The sequence below is a fragment of the Electrophorus electricus genome, chromosome 20 (genome assembly GCF_041902795.1).
Source record: "Electrophorus electricus isolate QZ-2024a chromosome 20, ASM4190279v1, whole genome shotgun sequence".
Lineage (NCBI taxonomy): Eukaryota > Metazoa > Chordata > Actinopteri > Gymnotiformes > Gymnotidae > Electrophorus > Electrophorus electricus.
The window spans coordinates 13180660-13203436 of NC_137516.1; the positions used below are offsets into that span (position 1 = coordinate 13180660).

General features: G+C 40.1%; 1 protein-coding gene across 10 annotated transcripts in view; it reads left to right on the top strand.

Moving 5' to 3' along the window:
- Positions 1–22777, top strand: part of dpp6b (dipeptidyl-peptidase 6b) — a 100495-nt gene that overhangs the window by 45183 nt on the left and 32535 nt on the right. The window contains exon 1 of one of the 10 annotated variants that reach the window (XM_026998352.3): positions 3617–3837. The exons of the other annotated variants lie outside the window; for them this stretch is intronic. Coding sequence (XP_026854153.2) covers positions 3667–3837 — 171 coding nt within the window. The 5' untranslated portion in view covers positions 3617–3666. Of the gene's footprint in view, positions 1–3616; positions 3838–22777 lie in introns of those variants that run through there. 10 annotated transcript variants of the gene reach the window in all.

A 22777-nucleotide genomic window follows, 5' to 3' on the forward strand; every position in this document is an offset into this window, starting at 1 on the left:
CTATTGGTGCGAGGGGCTGAAAACCTGGGTAATTATAGCAGTATGTCTGTGTCACAAACAGTATTTAAATCAGTAGCTAACTACTGGGGAACTATTCGTTAATAAAAATCAGTATTTTTGTTGTTGTTTTTGCTTTTTTTTTTTTTTACTGAACGCCATTTTTACCGAATTACAGCTCTCTCTGAGCACTTCCCACTTACTGAGTAGTATGTTTCAAGGCTATGGTAACCTTTCTCTCTGTGCTGAAATCTGACAGCTTTCTCAGTCTTCTAACACTTTTAGCTAAAACTTTTAATTTTACCTTTAAAGACCAAATGTCATGAGATGCAAACAATATAACCTCAAGTAGTTATGTATTTCAAGGGTGGTAACAAATATGAGATGCCTTATCTTAGTGATATACTGAGTACTGAACACCAGACTGTAGTACTGAACACCTGGTAAGATGGACAGCAGCACTTTACTCAGTTGAGCTGGAATTTGAGCATAAATTTGGATTGTTCCATGCAATTAGATCATTTTCGTTTGTCATTGGCTGCACATTTTTTCTACCTCTGTACAAAGATTTGTTTATCTTGATTTTCTGAGGTGAACCATCTGCTAACATGCTGATATTTACCTTAGTCAACACAATTTCAGCTGGCCAATAGTTGGTCAATAATGGCCTTAAGATGGTATTTCTGGAGCTGCCCATTGTGATAATGCTGAAATCAGCATAGGAGCTGTCCATTGTTATAGTGCTGAAATCAGCATAGGAGCTGTCCAAGCTGTTCTTAGAGGCTCTAAAAAGTTGTGTGCACCTGTCTGAGAACTATTATCTGAGATGTTCAGCTTTGCTAATAGTATAAGAACATATTTGTCATAACATTTCCATTTCCAGTTCTAACTGATGCAAACAGTTTGTTTGCATTATTTAGTTGCATTATTGAATGATTTTTAATTTTGCAGGTCTTTTATGATTTGATTTTGTTTTTAGTATGCCAACACAGTGTACTGCTACCAGCAGTGTTTTTGTAAAATAGACCATTAGAGTGACTTTTGCTGTGGAGTGTATAAAATGAACATGGCATAGCCACAGAACACTTGGAAATGATTATTCACAAGCTCAATGCACCACACACTGTTAGCTAAGTCACAGAAACAGGCAAGGCTTTGGCACTTAGTTGCTATGACAACCCCCACTGCAAAGTGTGGTCTGGGAAAGAAAAATGAAATATGTTTCTATTAAAAGAAATTAAGACTCAATTAGCAAACAAAATGGATAGCTTACACTCTGGAAAAGTGTGATTTTGTTATTATGCTTGAATGCATCATGCCACTTACTAGTTTGACAAATTATGAACATTGTTTGTTCGACTGGTATCACTTGGGTGCAGTTCTGTGTATATTCATGTTTTACTGTCAAAAGTCTAAATACCTTTTTCCACATATGATTGCAAGCATACTGCCCTAGTTCTGGATTGTATCATTTTACTCAAAGGCCTATGAAATGGGATACTGATGTATACCTGACATTGCCCTAACCTAGGGCATGTTCATGATTAAACACAATTAGAAAGTTCTAGGGGCCTCCAAACGTCAAGCTATTCTCATTAAGTATGATGTGATCTTCACAAGATTAAAGATGTCAACTGTCCTACTTTTGATACTTCTTAACTTGTTTTAATGAATTATATAGGCTCGACCTAAAACTGGGTCATCAGTCCATTATCAGCCAGTTCTCCATTTCAAATCACCATGGAAATTACACATGCAGATGATTTTCTGCACGTACCACTCAGCATCAGTATTAGTTCCATATTACATCATATGCACAAATAAATATGAGCCTATATCTTATATATCCAAAAGTTGCCTAGACTATGGGGGAAGGTGTGTGTGTGTGTTGTGGGGTGTGTGTGTGTGTGTGTGTGGGGGGGGGGGTCCATCCATTTCAGCAACCATTACACCTTAATATGGTGTCATTTCCCAGTTCCAATGAAGGGTACCATATGTCTTCAGTAGACCTGGACTGTTCAGTGGCTTATCAATACAGTCTCCATAGAGTACTATTTAACAGACCATCGAGCCTTGTAATTGTTACTTTATGGCCAACTCTAAATCTTTTTAACAAATCGCAAATTGCCTGTCCAATTACACATGCACACCTGCCTCATATTAGCATACTGTGAGAGTTATGCTCAAGAATTTATATTGTCATTTGACAGCCTTGCAAAAGTTGCAAAAATCGTTTTATTATAGAAAGGGCTATTCATGTTGTTATGTTATATCTTTCTCTCCAGGTATTTAGATGTGATTTAGGTATTTAGATGTCCATATGACCATTCTGGAGACATGAGCTTCCATACAAGAAGTAGAGGAAGGTGCAGTGTGACACATCTCAGAAAAAGGAACTTGCTGGGGGCGGGGGGGTGGAATCGGCAGAACACATGCTAAATTTAGAGCTGGCAGTCTGAGAGATCCGGACACACCTGGGTAAGAACAGTTTGAGTGTAGGAATCAACATGTGCTGACTTTAATTATTGATTAATGGTAGAAGAAAAACAGAAGTTTAGAGGTGAAGTTACGCCCTGTTTTTTTTTAGACCTCAGTGTTGTTATCAGGTATCAGGTTGAAAAATGTCCCAAACATGGTGCCATGTATTTTTGCATTTGATTTGATTTGAATGATATGCTTGGCTTATTGAAGCAGTAGCAGGCTGATCATTAAATCTCCTTTGCAATGGAAATCTGACAATTTCAAATGCACACAGCCATACATATACAATATTGAAAGTAGCGTTATTTAAAGTCTGTTGAATTTCTGTATACCTCAGAGTTTTTAATGCTTTGATAACAGCAGAAAACAAATCAAGCTCAGTTTCAAATGACTCAGCCTGCTATATGCTATATGCTCTATTTCTTTCTATGCAGGGTGTGACTGTTTAATGTTAGGGGTTATATGGACTGTCCTGAACTATTTATGTACTATACCTGTTCACCATCTCCAACATGCATATTCACTAGCTTTAATTCCACAATCAGTCCATTTGTGTGTTTTATTTTTATTTGTTATAGACATTTAGACTGTCATCCATCAAAGTATACAAAGGACAGCTAAGATGCAAAATGTTTATTTATAAAAATAGATTTATTTATATTCATAAAAATCTTCCCCCCTAACCCCCCCCCCCCCTTTTTTTTTTAGCTATAAATATGTTTCACCGTTTCCCAATACAGAATTAACAGTTGATTATGTAGTGGTTTCTTAATAAGTCGAGACACTAAAAATCTAAAACTTTTTAATTTGAAAACATCTAAAAATAAATCAGCTTGATTTACGAAGGGGTTCGGAGATTGAAACACCAGTTTTGCGCCTTAAATGATGCTTTCGAGGCGAAATTGATATAAAATGCAGTAAGGACCTCTACTGAGAGACAAAGCCAACGAGTCTTGTAATTATAGGTTCCTTTTTAGTGTACTGAGCCATAGAACGGAAACCATTGCCCGCCCACCTAAAACCTTTGTTGCTGCTCGCCCAGCACTATGGAGCATCTGTTCGTGCGCGATCCGAGCGCCTTTTTTGGTTTGTTTCAGCTCGAGACGGAGAGGTAACAGCAGTGCCTGTCACAGCACTCGCCATAAAAGTCTAGCTCGCGCTCTCTCACGCGGGCGCGCGTGTACACACATGCACAAACACACGCGCGACTGGACGCTCTGTACTTGCAGTAGCCTTCCGCTAGTCCCGCAGCACCTCGTTCGTGTCCTCAGTCTCTACAATTTTGGCTCTCTCCGCTTAACGATGACCTCGGCTAAAGAGCCCACCGCGCCTGCCAAAGCAGCACAGACGCAGGACCAGGTAGTAAAGATTTGCAATATCTTATACCACGGTCATGTTTTTACAGCATGTTAAAGAAATGGAAAAAAAAAAATTATTTTGGTCAAATTCTTTTTTTTTCTCCCTTTTTATCTTTTGCCAACAATGTTTTGTCTTCAGAATAACGTTGTGACTTTCTCTGCTGCCAGAACGGATGTATTATTAATCGCTAGCTCAGGCTCCAGTGATTTTGACTGCAGTAACTGTACGGTCATAGTCAATTACGTTGGTCGGTTACCAGTGTGATTAATTAGGGACGCGCAGGATAACGAAGTAGCCGTATGTTCAAACTTTGCGACGCAATTACTTTTCACTCAATCACGTTCTAACCAACTGGTATCCGCAGAAACATGTTCAGTCCATTTAAAAGTGTGCTGCATGCAAAAAATAACAATAGTGAAATCATTCCTTTTTGGTCATTTTATGTATAGTTAAAGCTCTAAAGTTCATTCATATTCTCAGTGGCAAGGACATATTGTGCAAGCAAACCAGAGGACATACACGAGTTTAGTGCAGCACACTGCATGGTGGTCTCCGTTATCAGCAGACTGCTGTCATGTTTCAATTATTTACTTCCATTTTATATAATGGCTGGATATATAATTCGGTATTTTTTTTCTTTGCAATTTCATGACATATGAAAGGGCCTCTGGCAATAAAAGCTAGTAACACATGGCCTGTGTAAAACAACTTCCATTTTACCATAGGCTGCAACCGATCCGTAGAGCGTTAAGATATCACTAACTTGTGGCATATTTAAATGAATTGCGGAAACCTTGCTGTTGTTAAGAATAATTATAGAGAGGAGACACGAGTATAGTCTTATGTCCAAATATCTTGAATATCCTGCCAACATTCCAATTGTTGACACCTGAAATATTTCCAGATTTTCCTCGTGTTAACCTGGACAGATGGCAAACATAACGGTTACTTTTATTTCACCTGTTTATAAGACAAGACAACTCGCATCTCGTCCTTGAAAGCAATTACCCCAAACTCTTACATCTGTTGTTTTCTGATTAATTTCGTACCACGCATTAATCGTGTCTCTGCTTGGCCACGCTTTTGCTGTTCTCCACACTTAATCCTTCCTCAGCTTACTAAATACTCAAGTTGTCCCTTGAAAGTGATCGAAAGCGTTAAAATGTTAGAATGTCTTCCAGAAACTGCAAGTTGTATTGAATGGGATTAATGAACTATGGCGAAAAGCACTCAACATTTATGGTGGGGTGGGGGGTGGGGGGTTGCTTATCACGTCCTCTGGAGGCTGCGTCGCACGCTTGAGCCCCAAAGTAGGTCTCTTTGATGACAGTGATTAGGGTACAGGCACGGACAGCATAGAAGTCTGGGAATAGCTTTGAGATTCGGTTAAGCAAAGCGGCTATATTTGGTGTGTTATTGCTGATAAAGTCGGTCTAATAGGCGGGATTAATTGGGAAGTGCATTTATGGTTCAAAGCCAAGATGAAATAGAACAGTTCTCGTGAACAATTAAGGCTGTGCCAACTCAAAACTGCCATGCGCATCGCTGTGTTGGACCCCAGTTACACCTGAAAGTAACAGCAAGGCTGGAAAAGTGGCCAAGAGGCCTCAGCGTTGCGAGAACTGCACTGCATATGTGGCTTGTAGAGAATACGAACGAAAGAAAGTTGTTGCAGTGTATTTCTTTCCTCGGGTAAGACAATGACCACAGTCAGCAATATCGCCAACTTATCTTTTATGAGATGAGATCCTATTAGTGCTTGTCATTTTCCTGCTCTGGAGTGTTTGTGGCTGCTGCCACTATAGGTTAAGTAGGGCACTATGGCGTCTATGAGTTTTAAGCCTGCACTTTTTGTCTATAGATAGACTTCTGCCCCTGGACCTTCCCATAATAACATCCGACTTATGGTCCTGAAAAGGGCAGCAAATGTCGGCAGCAGGCGTTTGGAGGAGCCCTCAGGAGCCTTGCAATATTGTGACTCCAGCTTTGACGCTTCCCTGTGTTTTTCCCTCCTGTGTTCCAGAGGCACACAGCCACTTAGAGAACACAGCTAGCCTTCTCCGACATCCGCTTTCCTCGCTTTCATCCACCTCTTGAGCGGCAGATATTGTTATCGCAAGTGGGAGAGGTGTTCAGGTTTCTTCCACGAAATCAAAAACCATGTTGCAGGTCCGCAGTGCAGAGGCAAGAGTTCCTTGCTGAACACTCCTCGGTTCTCTGCGCCTTGTGTTGCCACTATTTGTGAAAGAACTGCTACCCACAGGACACCTGGAAACACCTATCTTATACATAGCATTTAAGTGTGCAGAAACAGACTGCAGCCCATCTGTTGACAGTCGTCATTTCTCTGCCTCCCTCTGTCGCATTCTTCACTGGTCAGATTCGGACTACAGGCTTACTGTTCACTTGATGTTAGTTGGTAGGGGCCGTGGAGGTGCTACAACTTCATCACGCACAGCAGTGTTGCTGGGGCGTTTACGTGCGCCTGTGTGTGCGCTGGTTTGAGATTGGTTCATCCCTGACAAAGAAATGCTGCCTACAGCTGCCCTGAGCTCAGCAGTCAACCACAGGATTTGGGGTTACCTGCAGAAACATGGCATTATTTGAATTCTTGAGTCCAGTTGTATAGCTACAAGGTGGTCCCCACCAAAGTGTTCATTCTAATTAGGTGGCTGGTGAGTCATTGTTGGTGTTTTTAGCAGCCCAGGATATGCGGTGTCACAAATGATTATTTATTATGCATTTTCTGCAGCAAGATATATTTCAACAGCAGGTTTATATATATATATATATATATATATATATATATATATATATATATATATATATATATATATATATATATATATATATATAATTTATTTACTTATTTTTGTTTGTTGAGGCTTTTTTGGGGGCAGGGGTTAGGCATGCTCCCAACCTTGTTTTTGCTCATATTATTCCCCCATGAATGTGGTTCCAATATAATATAGAAAACATCAAATAAATGTCTAGTCCACCATGTACATTAACACCATTCAGGTAAGTGGACTCAAGTGGCAGTTCACTGTCATCAAACATTTTTTTTATTGTCCCAAACAGAAAATTATACCCATTGACTGTAATGAAATTGATATAATTTCAAAACAATCTAGTATTGTCTTCCTTCTTAGGGTAATATATATAACCCTCTCTGACATGGTGTGGTCATTTCTGCTTAAAAAAAGTGTTTCCATGTGTACTTGGGAACATCCTTTTAGTTAACAACTCTGATTTTAGTCATATGTTATGACACTAAGTTAGATTTCTCTGTCGAGGTTAATTTTATGAAAGAGAGAGAGAGAGAGAGATGAAGGTGATTACATTTAGATTTTCTTGATTCAATTTGTCATGTGGTTATATGGTGCAATAACAAAACTGTAATTATGTTTCTGAGATTCACACTAAACCAAAGTATATTGTGCATTACACATAACAGAATTATCTAAATGACAGCAAGCAGGCCTACCTCTATCTATCTATCTATCTATCTGTCTATCTGTCTGTCTGTCTGTCTGTCTGTCTGTCTGTCTAACCTGTCTAACCTGTCTGCTGAGAGGTTTACATTGTTCTAATATGATATTCACATTTTTCTTCTTTTGTTCTGTTGAGTGATATTGCCATTTTTTATGCCAGTTATTCAGCCAGTTTTGCCTACTACACTGTCACCTCACTATTATTTAATTAATGTCATTTATCTCTTAGATAGCATTGTTCTTCTTTGTATTCATAGCATTTCTCCAGTTTCTGAGGATGTGTTGTGTTTGTCCACCTCCCACTCAGTCACCTTAGAGGCACATCACATCCTGACAGGATATGGATTCCGCCACCACAGGATATAAACCTCATTTTTACAGAAAGACTGTAGCCCATAGTTGTGTGAAATGTGTCAGATATTGCCATCCCTCCCAAAAGTACAATATTAATTCTTAGTTCTAACATGAACTCTGCTGCTTTTCGCTGTGTTTCTATGGCAATACTGCTTTCCCCAATTCACTGGAAGGATAGACTACTATTTTTTTTGTTTTTCTTTCAGAGCTTCATTAACCTCATCATGGGTTAACTGGCCTTTAATATGTAATGAGTACATCACTGATGCACCGGTTTTCTATGCCGTTCACTGTAGAAATTTATTTTGTTATCGTCAGAACTCGATAACAGGAAATGAGAAGTTGCTTCCACGTCACATTACACCATGACGTGCCTTCACTGTTTTTTTTTGCTACACCTCATGCTGTGAAAGACACTAATTGCTCTCTTAATGTCTACTTTAATGTTCCCTTCAGTTACTGGTCTCCCCCATGGTGTCCATCAATCAGCTAGTCCATTTCAGTCGGCTGAAGTGTCCCACACCACACAATCGGCACTAAGTGCTTTGTTTGAATAAAATGTTTTTCCGAAGCATTTCAGTTGGGCTTAGTGTGTTGTGAGTGAGATACAACGCGTTCACCTTAATGTAAGCACTTGTCGGTATAAGGCGCAGTCAGAAGACTGTCAGTTCAGCGTATTGATTTTCTTTTTTCGGAGATGCCGCTTGTGTTAACTGAGGAACATTTATCCACATGTTTGCCCGGAGCATGCTGAAAAGTGATTTGCCTACCACACACAGCGCTGACAACACATAGATACTTCACACAAAGCTGACTCATGCCATTTAATCTGTTATTTAATCAATTTAAAGATTAGCAACATGACCACATTTTTTGTCTATTCGTTGAGGGGTAAGGATGCTATTTATGAAAGCACAAAAATGTTATTTTCTACTGAATGGTTTACTATTACTGTTCCAATAGAGCGACACACAACACAGTCGATTATAATATTTTAAATTTTAGAATATTTACTTAATTCGATATGCTAAGACAGAGTGGTAAATTGCCTTACACCCCAAACCAATGGCTAACAGCTACAAAATCCCACATGGTGCAGAAGAAATAACCCTGAGCAGAGCCATATTTTGAATTAGGTCCTAGAACAAGGATGCTTAGTTCTGGTCCTGGAGATCTACCACCCTACAGCATTTGGTCCCAACCCTAATCCAGCACACACAGGCCTGTGCCTGTTTATGTGTAGTACCACCGACTCCTCTGCTGTCCCTCAATCTTTCACTCTCCATCTTTGTCCTTCCATCTCCCTACGTTTTTTGCTGAAGGTGTTTGAAGTGGCAGCAGCCCTGACCACTGCAAAAGCTTTAATCTCCACCCTCTGGGATGCTCTTAAGAAGCTGTTGTTTGCTGTGGGGTAGAACTGATGAGTGAGTGGATTCTCATTCAGGCTTACCTCTCATCATATTGTTCCAAGGTTTGCTCATTCTGGGCTTTGTAGTTGAGCTCCTGTGATCTCTCACACCCCCTGCAGTTTCCTTTATGGCTCACTGAGCAAAGTTTTCAGGAAGGCTTTACTTCAGAGTTTCGTGTGTTTTGCCATAATTGTTGGTGAAACTTCAGTTTGACCATATAATGCCTATGGCTAGGTCAGGTACGGTTAAGGTACAATGTGACATTCATAGACAGCCAATTTAAACACCACGGTGTAGAAGTTAGTCACTCATGCTTGATGATACTGTACTATCATAATGTAATAAAAAGCACTTTTTTTCAAACAAGGTCTACAGAGTTTTTTACAAAAGGATACGATAAAATGAAATTCAATAAATTAAGATAGATGAAGCAAAAACAAAAGAAGATAAATATTAGAAAATAAAGTACAGCAGTCTTAATCTTCATAGACAAGTCATAACCTTCCTTAGATGGATATATATCCCTCAGCTATGCATAGAATAGCCATTCTCTTTAGACAGGTAGCAGGTGTGCTAGCCTGTTAGGTAAAGAGCTCTTCTGGGACGACACCTAATAATCTAATAATCAGTGATTCACTGATTCCTTCAAGAAGGCATTTAAAGGTTATAAAGAGTATCTTAAAATCATTTCTGAAAGACACAGGTAGCCAGTGCAGCTGTCTGAGGACAACCCAAATATGCTCCGGCACACTCATGCGTAGGAAAATTCTCAATGCCTTATTTTGCACTCTCTGCAAGCTAGAGATGGAGTTCTTTAGCAGGCCAAAAAGAAGAGCCTTACTGAAGTCCAGATGAGTTTTTTATGTTCCACTATCAGCTGTTGAGGAAATGTCACAGACCTTAGCTATATTTCTAAAGCGATAGAATGCTGTTTACAAACATTACTTCTTAAAGTTAAGGTCACTGTGACATGTTGTGACACATATTTATTGAAGAGCTAAAACATCAAACTAGAACAACAAAAGCGCTTTAACAAGAAAAGAACGTAAATCACAGAGACTAACAAACGGGAGACAATGGCAGGTAGGAAGCAGGCGTTGCATTAGTCTGAAGAACCAGCTAACGCACATGGTGGTGGGAACCTGTGGGTTTATATGGCGTTGATTAGATTGGCAGCAGGTGTATGTAGTCAGTATTCAGGAGAAGGGCAGCGATGACGTGTGTGACATGACAGAGAGGATGCGTTGCGAGTCAGAGTCATGACAGAGCTGCTGGGGGGACTGCTCGTGCCAGTGTGTGAGCACACACTGCCTCATGCTAGGCTGGGTGCCAGTTGGCACTTGACAGTTGCTGTTGAAAGTCACACTCAGGTTTATGGCACAAGTTTTAGACTTCACAGATAGGCGCTCTATGTGCAACATTTCTTAGTTTGTTGTTCCCAATAACAAGGAATTTGGCTTTGTCTTACCTGCAGAAACATGATTACATTTACATTTTTGGCATTTAGCTGACAGTTTTATCCAAAGCGACTTACAATTATGACTGAATAAAACTTGAACATTTGAGGGTTAAGGGTCTTGCTCAGGGGCCCAACTTGGCAGTGGTGGGGCTTGAACCAGCAACCTTCTGATTACAGGTCAAGTACCTTAAACACTGAGCAAATCATTTAATTGTCATGACATGGGAGCATGTATTTTAAATAGATTGAACCTTGAGGCACTCTACATGACACTTGGATGAAAGTTCCAACTACAATATTATATTCACAGCCACTCATACTGGTTTGAAAATAATTTAATTGGCCAACCCCATTTTGTAGACAATGAAGTATTCTATGGTGAAAAGTATTTAGTGGCATTAAGATCTTAAAGAACCTGTATAGGTAAGTTACCTGCATCTTGAGTTACTGTAGGATCATTAACATTAACATTAACTTTAAATAGCCTTTTCTGTCCTTTGATGAGCCTGGAAGCCAAACTGGAATAAATTACATAAGCTTTCATTTAAGTGTGCTGATGGGACATGAGGTGAGTGGTTAATCAAGAAGGATTTATAGTTGTCTTTATGGCTTGAAAAGTAGACTTACTAGCTAGTTTAGTTTGGTTGTTGAGCAGTTTCTGTTGATTTTTGTAAATATCAAAGTGGATTATGAGCTTAGTGTGCCTTCATTTTCATTTTGCTTTCCTGCAATCTCTTTCAAATTTTAAAGTGATGCATATGTATATCCATGGGGCTTTAAAATGTCTAGACACAGACTTGGATTTCAGAGGGGATATAGTATTAATGCATTCATTAAGTCTCCAAGTAGGCAGTCATAGGGGGATTTGGTGAGAGGATGAAGACAAGTAAAGACGTTTGTGAAAGTTGGCCTAGAATTGTCAGTAAAATAGTGGATGCTTATGACTACTTATCAGTATTGCTACAGAAAACCACAGACAACCCAAGAAGACACAGTAGTGACTGGAAGTTCCACCATCCAAAATATTAGTCACCTTGATATGTAAAATATAGGATATAATCAGGTCTAAGGTATGGTCATGTTTATGTATAGAGCCTGGAGCTTGCTGTGTCAAGGCAAAGGAATTCAGTCTAATTGTAATATCATTAGTAACAGGACCTGAAGTTTTATAAAGATCAATATTCAAGTCTCCATTGAGGTTTTACTTAAGAAAATAAAGTCTTGTTCATGGTTTTCAATTATCTATCCAGCTATAAACGACATATTAGTTAATGACCTTAGATTGAGTACAGCAGCGTTTAATGCAGTGGGTGCTGTTTTGTTTTTTTTTCTTCTGAGATTTGGAGTCACTGTTGTGCTTAAACATTACTAAGTTAAACTTATTAGAACCATCTTTTGTGGCTATGCCATCTGTTGCTGCACATATCCAAGACATTAGACTGCCATGTAGGAAGGTTTCCAGCTTGTCATATCTGTGTCTTATACATATCATACCCAAGTGCACCCCATGCAGCAAATGGGCTGGATGGAAATGGAGGATGTGGGTCAGACCTTGGCCAGTCTCTTGCTTTAGACACTAGCAAACTGTACCTGAGCCACAAGTGGCCCACATATTAAAAATTCATGGCCTTCATGTCCCAAAATATATCTGAGCCACTTCTGACAGAGATATTGCTCAGGAAGGCAAACTGCATACAAGTCAAATGTGCCCCAAATACTTAAGTACTAATATAGATTACACATTACAAAGCATTTCACTTTTAGCTGACACGTTTTTTCTGACAGATACACACCTAATCTGTTGTGTATGTGACCCTCATCTGGCAACCGGGAGTGGACCATCCATCCATGTGGCAAGTAGACCAGATGAAAATGGGGAATGTGGAATAGTTGTGGGCCAGAATGATTTCGCTATCAGGGTATTTCTCTATAAATGCAGTGGAGGAGAGGTATATGTTCACTGTGGTAAACTACATTTATGTCAAAACACATTATTTTCTAAGACTACTGTATGCAAGAACACACTTAGCAATGTAAGAGGAAAACATTTTCACAAAAAGATAATGCTAGCAAAAGTAGAATTGCAGAGTAATAGCCTATAATGCAAAAATACACTGTAATTGTTTTATTTAAGGCTAAATTGCTGAAATTTTTTTATTGTTATTTTAATATTTGCAGGCCACTTTTGGAACAAAAGTAGGATAATTCATAAAGATTTAATAACTGCTATCCATTCATTCTTTTTCATTCATTCATGCATGCAGATATTTGTTATTTAAAGGTGACATGAAAAATTCACGTTTTTCATGCTTGTGCAAATATATTTGGGTATCTTGTGTGCTTACCAAAACACCAACCGTGAAACAGAGTGCACCAGTTTTCAGCCAGACTGATTAAGGTCCTGCAGCTGGTTCTAGATGAGGAACGGAGATAACTGTTTATCGGCAGTATGCTGAAGAATCTATGAGAATGGAAAGAAGAGATACTGGTAGTTTTTTTGTTTTGTGTTTCTCTTTTATGAACAGAAATTGAGAAGTTCGTTAATCTCATCAGTTTTTTTGTTGTCAGAGTGCAACCATCAATCTGATTGATGACTGCGGCCTCTTTCAGTAAACAATGTTGTTTGTGTGGGTTATAAGTGAAAATGCGATATCATAAAGCAGATTTCCTATCAACAGTCAGGCACCAGTGAAGTTGGTATGAAGGTTTTAAACAGTTCACCACATTCCTAGAAGATCTTGAAATCAAGGTGAGCCAATTGTTCAATGACAACAGTCAGCTAAAGTAATCAGTTCCCAGTGCCAGTGTAGGTAGGCTTCAAGATGGGCGTGTAAGAAGTGGAGAACATGCATCAGGTGATTAAAGTCATCTTTAAGTAATTCTGAGTCTTGTTTGTGAATGCTACATTTGCAATGGTTATCTGAGCAGGTGGAATCAGTTGCGAGTCCAGATCCTGCTCTTCATCCCTTAAGGAATATGGTGTGAGAATTCTCTTCTATAGTTTGGTGAAGTCCAGAAAGCTGGTGGAAGATGGTGAGGTGAGTCATAAGTCAGATCTAGGAGAACCAACATGTGGCTTTATCTTTGTCTTGATTTTAAAAGCTTGTTTCAGTCATTTCTATTTTCCAAGGTTTCCATGATGGATACATCTCGAGATAGAAACTGTATCCAAGGAGGAAGAGTTTCAGTGCAAGTGCAAAAGAATGGTAGCAGCCAGGGTCAGAAAATGATGATGAGCTGTGTGGCCTTTATAATGTGTCATTTAAAATAAGTGTTCTCATTTAATACTTATAATACCATTATAAAACCTCAAAAAAAAAAAAAAAAAAAAAAAAAATCTCCTTAGCAGAAGATCAGTTTTTCAAAAAGAGGTAATGCATTCAAATACTGTGCTTTCAAGGCTAGGAATCTTCATAGCAGTGCAATCAAATTTGTCACAGTCTGAAAAGACAGAGAAAAACCCATGAAAAAAGCATTTGCTACTGCAAGCATATCAATTTATGCACTCTGTCAAACAAAGCAATTAGCTGCAGCAAAGGTTGCTGATAAAAATCAATAAACTTTCAATTATGGCCCAAAAGCTTTCAGCATATTAATATACATTTTTGACCTGTTGAATTGACAGATCTCATTTCATTTTCATCAGATGTTAGACTGAGAATTTATTAAGAAAAGCAAGGTAAAGGAAACGGCTTTTTTCATTAGCTTGTCTGGCATTTTTTTCTTCTGAGCATTGTAATGGTCACGGCTACTTTGGCACACAGCAGAGGATGGCTTGCTTCTGTAGGGGTTCACTTTTCTTGTAACCTAAGACCAAGCACCTCCTGCACTGGCTAAGAACGATATCAAAACAATGACCCTGGTGACACAAAGTCAAATATCAATTTACTGTTAGTAATATGGGCCTGTAACCCAAGATCAGTCAAACGAGAAACTAGAGAGGCAGAGCGAGAAGTTCACACACTAACTGGGATTGCTAACAAGCCTGTAAGAGTGCGACCCATATTCTATAATTCAGGAAAAGATACTTTTGGTTATTGGGAGTTAGGGCTTAAGCACTTCTATTGCAAATGGACTTTCAGTGCAGATTCTTTTAGTGTCACTCACGCTACGTAAGAGTGTATAATACACCTCTCAGTATGTAATACCAAGTTGTTTCCCAGAGCATTATATGGCTTGTGCCTTCAGTGGCATCCTACTGTGAGCTTCACCACTAGAAAATGTTTCTCCTAATCTCAGACCATCTGAACCGTCTTGTTTTATGTCATAATAAGAGACCATCAGAGCTCTCTGCACCCACTTGACTGGATCCAGCTTCACACTGCGTGGCTTCTCCTTTCAGGGAGGTTTAGATTTGAAGTGTTCAGCCTGACCTCTCACTATGTAGCATGCACTGCTGGGTTATCTGATTCAGAGGACATCCAGACCCATAATCTTTTGAATACTTTTTTAAGTGAGCTAATTGCCTCTTTTGTGGTCTGTAGTGCCTGCACAGCATGGCTTTTGAAAGGATGCTGGCACATTCAGATAGGATTCAGCAGATGCCTGGTTCCACATCCCTGAACCTGATACCCCACTGGCATGCATTCTTAATCTAGCAGGAAACATTGATTAGTTATTAAGGGAAGGCATGGGAAAAATATCAAAATATCAACGATTATATTGTGCTTTTAAAACCAAATTCATAATAGAACCATTGCAATGCTTTTCAGCTTGCCTGGTAGGATGGGTGACCCTTTTCAGGACCAGATAGAATATCAAGCAATGCCATCTACCTGCTACAAAAAGGGCACAACTTGGAGTCAGTGAGACTGTGCTCTAGCAACACAAAGGGGAAAAAGTAGCATGCTTCCAGTCTCAAGCTGTGCACTTGTACAGCCAGCAGTGCACTGGAAATAACTGGAATTTACACAATTCCAGAGTCGGCCAAAATCACTGATTGCAGGCCATCATCGACCCCAAAGTGATAATAAAGCTCACCTCCCACATCTACCCTCTTTTTGTTTCCTGCCTATTGCCATGACTTCTGGTTCCCATAGAAACGGTGGCAAGCAAATCAAAAAGAGACCTCTTCACAGTAGCATGAGGAGATACTTCCCTTACCCTGATAAAACTATTCAAGAAAATCCAAAGCCTCTTGATGAGGAAGAGTAGTACCTATCGTGCATCTCCGAGTGATGACCTGTTTTTCCAGAGTCTTAGGAATAAGATTTAACCAACAGGGGGAACTGAATCCTGTTCATCAGCTACCTGTACTAGTATGCTCCTGTCTATTGTGCAGTGCTGAGTCAGTGTGCTGGGGTCTTTATATGCTTATGGTAATCCACATTCTTCAAGAGACAGTAAAAAGATCTTAGCCCTTTGCAAAGGAAAATGAGATATATGATTCTTATGGTCCTTCCATATAGAAAACCTAAGCTTAAAGGCTTCCTTTTGCTTTTCCTCTGAACTTGTTAAACCCCACAGGTAATCTCGCGCAGAGGCAGAAATGAGTTTGCTGAGACGAATGTTAGCTCTTGCCTTAGACTTGAGAAATCTGGGTTATCTGGGAGACATTCGAGCTCGCTATTTCTTTTTGGGAACTTCACTGTTTACTTTACTGCTGATCCCTGTGTTGCTGAATGAGAGAAAAGTGGCAGTGTTGAGGTATTCACGTTGTAATGCAGCTTTTGAGCAACTTGTGCTAGCGCACATGCATGCACATATTGCTCGGTAACAAGCTGCATGCATGTGCACCACCACATCTTGTTCTAACACAAAAGCTGCATGTGTGTGAGGTGTGCCATGCAGTTTTTGTTATGGAGCGGTATTTGCTGGTGCATGGATGTGCAGCTTTTGTTATGGAGCGGTATGCGCTGGTGCATGGATGTGCAGCTTTTGTTATGGAGCGGTATGCGCTGGTGCGTGGATGTGCAGCTTTTGTTATGGAGCGGTATGCGCTGGTGCATGGATGTGCAGCTTTTGTTATGGAGCGGTATGCGCTGGTGCGTGGATGTGCAGCTTTTGTTATGGAGCGGTATGCGCTGGTGCGTGGATGTGCAGCTTTTGTTATGGAGCGGTATGCGCTGGTGCATGGATGTACAGCTTTTATTATCAAGGTGGTGCATACACAAGCAACCTTTGTCATGGAACAGTATTCACTGGTGCATGTGCATGGTTTTTGTCCTTCATGCCTAGTGGTAAATTGTGAATTCCAACGTGCATTACCTTGTCCTGTTGCCCTGGAATCCTAGAACAAAACAGGCAAATAAAAAGCCCTCGTGTTCAGAGTTTTATTTCTGTCAAAAAAAAAGATGAAGAAACTAGATGGATGATACCTTTTCAAAGCTCAAAACTCTGAGAGGACTGAAAGCTTTTTTTTCTGTTGGTGATATGAGGCAAAGTGTCTATGTGGGTGGAGTGGTTGTGGGTTGTAGAATGTTAAGTAAATCCAGTTAGTGAATTAGTACACTACAAAGCCCTCACTTTAACTTCAAGAAGCTGCTTCTTTATGCTGTTAAAGGTTGAATTGTACATCTATACCTGAGTATCTGTGAACATATGTGGGTTCCAAACACAGGCGTTCACATGGGTGTTAGCCAACATACTTGAACATAATGTCAACATATGTATTTGAAGCAGCATCCAAGTAAGAAAAATGAATAACAAAGAAGAAACTCTCTACAGTAAAGAAAAGTTTAGATTTTTACATTGGATATAAATAGAAACTTGTTTGTAACCCCATAACTCTTCAAACTGCTTCATTTTGTTTTTGCACGATCTCTAGTGTGAATCTTTGGCTCTCATAACCTGCCACCAGTGCTATCGGATAGCCAATCAGAGTTTTGTTGACATACAGCTCCACAAATACACATGACATGTAGTTGGGATGTTGGTGATGTATGCGTCAACCCCTCAGCGAGCCTCTGTGCACTACGCATACCCGTAATGCCACATTCTGCATAACGATGCAGAGACACATGTAGATGTTCCTAAATTGGTCTTAACTGCAGACATGTTTGAGCTGATCACTGCTGCTTATTCTGTTCTAATTAAACTGCAGTTCAACACTGCCCAAAACAGGCAAATTGCTACAAGACTAAATGGTTGACTCCAAGTCTAAATAGCATGCATTCTAGCTGACTACATACAACATATGATCATCTTTGAACATATTCTAAATTGTATGAAATTTGCATGAAAATGTGGAAAAAAAATAGTAGCTATGAAGGCCTAATAGCCGGTCACAGTTGGAGTGATGATATTATGGTATAATAGCATTCCAGAAAACACTTTTACTTCCAAGGCATTGAAGGGCATCCTGGAGTCCCAGGGAAACCGAGGCTGATTTCAATAAAACTGTAGAATTTGCTTCCCCGGCATGGCTCCTTAGTGGCTTTTGCTGAATATGTTTCACAATGCATAATATAATCAGTTTAGGGGCCACCTTTAGCACAGCACACATTTGAAATGCTTCTGGAGCACAGGCTTGTTTTTTGGCTGGCATGCCCAGTGCGCATGCCACGTGCACCGGTGCCTTGCCTTTTGGGATTACATTCATTTGCATTCCACACTCAGACACTCCATGGAGTGCAGTGCATGGACAGGTATGGGTGAAAGAGCCTTGGGGAACTAACGATACTTTATACATAGAGATGGGAGTCTGGTTTATCCAGTTCAAATTGGTTTCATCTCAGAGAGCTTCAGAAGCACTTTGCTTGCACAGATGATGAAGGAGCTCTGTCCAACCTGTTCTGGTTCTCTGGAAACCTTGTATAGCGCCTGTTACACTGCAATTTTTACAACTCTTTTAAACCCAATACATTGCAGTTACTTATTGTAATCATCTTCAAATGTATAATATACGTACACACACACACACACACACACACACACACACACATATATATTATATATATATATATATATATATATATATATATATATATATATATATATATATATATATATATATATATATATATATTCATTCTACAAAATTACACATACATACATGCATATAAATAAATAAATAAATAGTGGCAAATCAGTGTGATAGTAGACAAGATACAGATAATAGGAAGGGCAATAGATGTGGCAGTCCCAAGTGATGAAAACACCCAAAAGAAGGAATATGGGAAAGCTGGAAATTTCCCAGAACAGAATATTATTCTAGGAGCATATACCACTGGTTTGAGCTGCTGGTGTTCCTGCCCTTGAAGAAGGACCGCACCAAGCGCATATGAAACTGTATCAGCTGAGTGTTTCTGCTCAAACTGTTTCTGCTCTGCGGTTATACAGTGCCAGTCCAGGAAGCATGATCAGCTGTTTCTTCACGGTATCAGATGCTTAATGCTGAGAACATCCCAAGGAGATCTCGGAGAGGACTCGTGCTCTGCTATGTGAGCCAGGAATTTCCCTAAATGATTCGCCATAGCTAGAGAGCACCTAACCTTACTGTTATCTCTAGGTGCCTACATTGCTGACACTGCTCTTATTTTAGCTGTATCAACACTGACTCCAGAAACTTCATACATCTGGCACAGTGTCATGGAAAGATTTTTCTCTTTGCCAATTTAGGTTCAGGACAAGTGAACAACACAACATAAGTATTTTTGTGATTTAAAAAATAAATAATTAAACTTTATTTCAAAGAACTCATTCTCTGCAACAAGGAGCAGTTCAGTCTTGAGAGCAAAGCTGGCATTTAATTGTTTGTGTTAATCTTCAAATATCCAAAACGTTCTGCAGAGGGGGCACCTTCCAACTTCGTCTGTTTGGGTTGATCAAATTCTATATTGCGCAGTTTCTCCCCATTGGCTGCCAGTTGGTCAGCTGCCTACAGTAGATAGGATTCATGTATAGAGTCATACTGACCTCAGTAATGTCTACACTTTCCTCTCTTGTTAACATTACCACATTTCTCTCTTATAGCAAAGCGCACAGCTCAGCACACTCTGCTTGTACTCACACACACACACACACACTACCCACATTCTCTGTGCCCAAGGCTGGTCGTGCTCACATACATGCATAGTATGTATGTAATATAAAAGTAGAAAAAAATCATATTCTGATTATTTCACAACAGCACTCCATCGAGGCCCTTCAGAATCTGTGACATTCTTGTTTGAATCTGTTATGGTGCTGATGAAGAGCCAAAGCACAGTCGGTTGAAGCAAAATCTCCTGAAAGGCGTCACACATGTAATGAGAAGGGTAGACTTCTTAGTAAGAGAAATTTGCCAGACTCCAGAATTTGTGTCTAGTTTAGAAAACACTTGCAGCCCCTCAAGTTGGCCCAGTGTGTTCTACAGCTGGTAGTAGTATTTTTCAGAGCACAGAGTGCTTCCCTTACTTAAGGTAGCTCGAACTTGATTGTGATATGTAACAGATCCTTTACAAGGCCTTGAGGGACTTCTTGAGGTCATCTCAAGTTTGCTTAATTGACCTCATTTGCGCAAGTTGGATGACAATGCTGTTATGTCTGCTCCTGTGTCAATTTCAAATTCTACTTGTGTGTTTTCTAATTTTAGTTTCCACAGCCAAGGTGCGCTGTGAGTCATCGCTGCAAAGAGAGCCTAAGAAATGTCTCCCGTCAGTATTCACCTCTGCTACAGACCTATTCTTGCACACTTTAGTGTAGTATCCTTTTCTCTTGCAGTGGTTGCAGGCGTGAGCTTCATTTTCGCATGCTCCATGGCTGAATTGTTGTTGTTTTTTTCTGCAAGCTGAGGTGACATCTCTTCATTTCTCTTTTTTAGAAGTAAAATTATTTTTTTTGAATTTTTAGCTTTACACTCCATCTTCTTCATTAACATCCTACACGAACTCCCCCTAACATGATCTTGCCGTCCCCCAAATATAGTCGCCTGTAAAATTATCTTTCAGCATATCCTGTGTTTTTTTAACGTTTCCACTGCCGAATTCTTCTGACTGCTCTCTCTAGTGTCAGTTCTGGGGTCCAACTGTAACTGCTCTGATAACCTTTGATCCCGTAAACCTACAACGAGTCGGTTGGCAATTATTGCGCTATGTAGCACGCCGTATCTACCATTCTCTGAAAGACGGTAGCGAGCTGTGGTGGAGCTGCCAACACTGTCCAGCTTTCACAATGCTGTACTCATTAGACTTTTCCGCCGTGAGCCATAGTGATGTCAGATAACTTGACTCTCCTCCGCGTGAAGTGCCAGCCTAACCTCCCAAACCACTTTATCCAGTTCGGCCGCTCGTCTGCTCTAAAGTTAAATTTCGCCAGAAGGGGAAACCGATTCATTTTGACCTCTGCCGGAGCGTTCTATTCCTGAACTTGAAATCGAGTGCCACACTCGAGGGCAAAACTACATTTCAGTCTCCAGTGTCCCGTGGAACATCCCGCAGATGATACTGGTGCAGCTTAAGCGGACACTTCTGATACCATGTTGTGTTATGAACGTTAGACACCACTACACAAGGACGATGCTATATTAATGCTGTATTATATCTTAATGGCTTTTCTCCTTTCAATCACACAAGTCCATGCTTACACCGCACTCACACTTTCCTTTATGTCCGACCAGGGACTGAAGGAAGACCGAGAGAATGTGAAATGTTAACACCAAGGTTGTCCCAGTGGTGATAGGGCCACTTGGGTTGGTGAACACAATCCTAGGAACAGCAAAAATACTGCACTGCACCCTCTGGTAGAAGGCCCAAGTGTGAGGAAAAGAGATTTTACCAACCACTCTCTGTCTCTCTCTTTCTGTCTCTCTCTCTCTCTCTCTCTATCTATCTAGCCATATATATATATATATATATATATCGCATAATTCCCTTCCCTTGTGTTCAGTTACACCCCACTGGTTCCTTCTGTTTAGATGAGAGCAAGTGGTCCAATCAGATTGAAACATCTAGCAAATCAACAGCAGCACTGAGATAAGTCGAGTCGCTATATCAAATCCACACTTCATTTAGACAAGTACCAGCATTGTATGGGGAAGGATCCCAACAATAACCGCACGCCAAGACCACCACAGCAAAGGACTATTCGCGTAGCTTTATTTTGAAATTGTTTGTTTTACGTCGTCGTTGTCATTGTTGTTTTCCGTGTTCGTCATAGGTTTTCAACTTACGGCTTCAAAAGCATCTGTTTCTTAAAGAAAATACATCTGGAACTGTGTTCCCATTTTCCAGTAGTTGCTTTTGCTTGTTTTTGTCACGTATGCCCGTGAACGTGGCTAACATCGCATTATCTTTTGGCTTTGACCGCGTTGGTCCCATTGACAAACGGGCATCGAAACAAGATCTTATCTTTCATTTTCACTCAATGCACCTGCAGCCTTCCAGCTCTGTGCTAGCACAGTAAACCTTCACTTGAGCTTTATATAAGTGAAACTGGGAGCTTTTGGTGTTTTGTAAAAATGGAGGTTAAGTGTTGGGAACCGAGCCAAAAGAAAATGGCAGGCAGTATTCATGAGAGATGAAGTCAGTGTGTTCTGACATACTCGCTTGAGGCACAGAGTGCCAAAAATGAAAGGCGATAATTCACTGAAATATAACATAAGCGTGAATTATTTATACACATCATATAAATAAATAATAGACTAATATTAATGTCATTCTTCTCAAAAAAGTACCTTTCTTTCTTTCAGGTGTTGAGCTTCCAAAGAGTTAGATAAATCCTGTGTTGGTTTCCAAAACTTACCCATGGTGTCATAAATCTTGTATATCAGCAACTGTGCATCTCTGTATTGCTTGCTTGCTCTGAGAAACCTAGCAGATGATCCATCATGGTGAGCAGTGATCTGTAACTGGGTGGGGAACCGCACCAAAGCCCTCCAAAAGAAAGAAACAAGCAGAAGCTACAGATGGCGAGGTGTTACATGACCGTCTCAGACCGAAACCACTGCAAATAGCTGCATCTCTTTCTCGCTCGCGCTCTCTCTCTCTCTCTCTCTCTCTCTCTCTCTCTCTCTCTCTCTCTCCATCATTGCAGTAAACAGCAGGAGTTAAAATATTTGCAAATTCTTGAAACCTGTTCAGGTTCTGAGCCAAAGTCTTTGAACAGGTGCAGAGCAACGAAAACACTGAGGCCAGACTGACATGAACTAATCACGAGATTTGACACTGGCTCTACAGTAAGACTGCATGCTGTTTTCTTTCGAAAGTCCACCCAGAGTCCTTAATCCACAATGGCTGGCCTTCACACTATACTGTGGTTGAAGTTAATGTGGGAAAGAATAAGACCAGAGATCATTTATCTTAGTT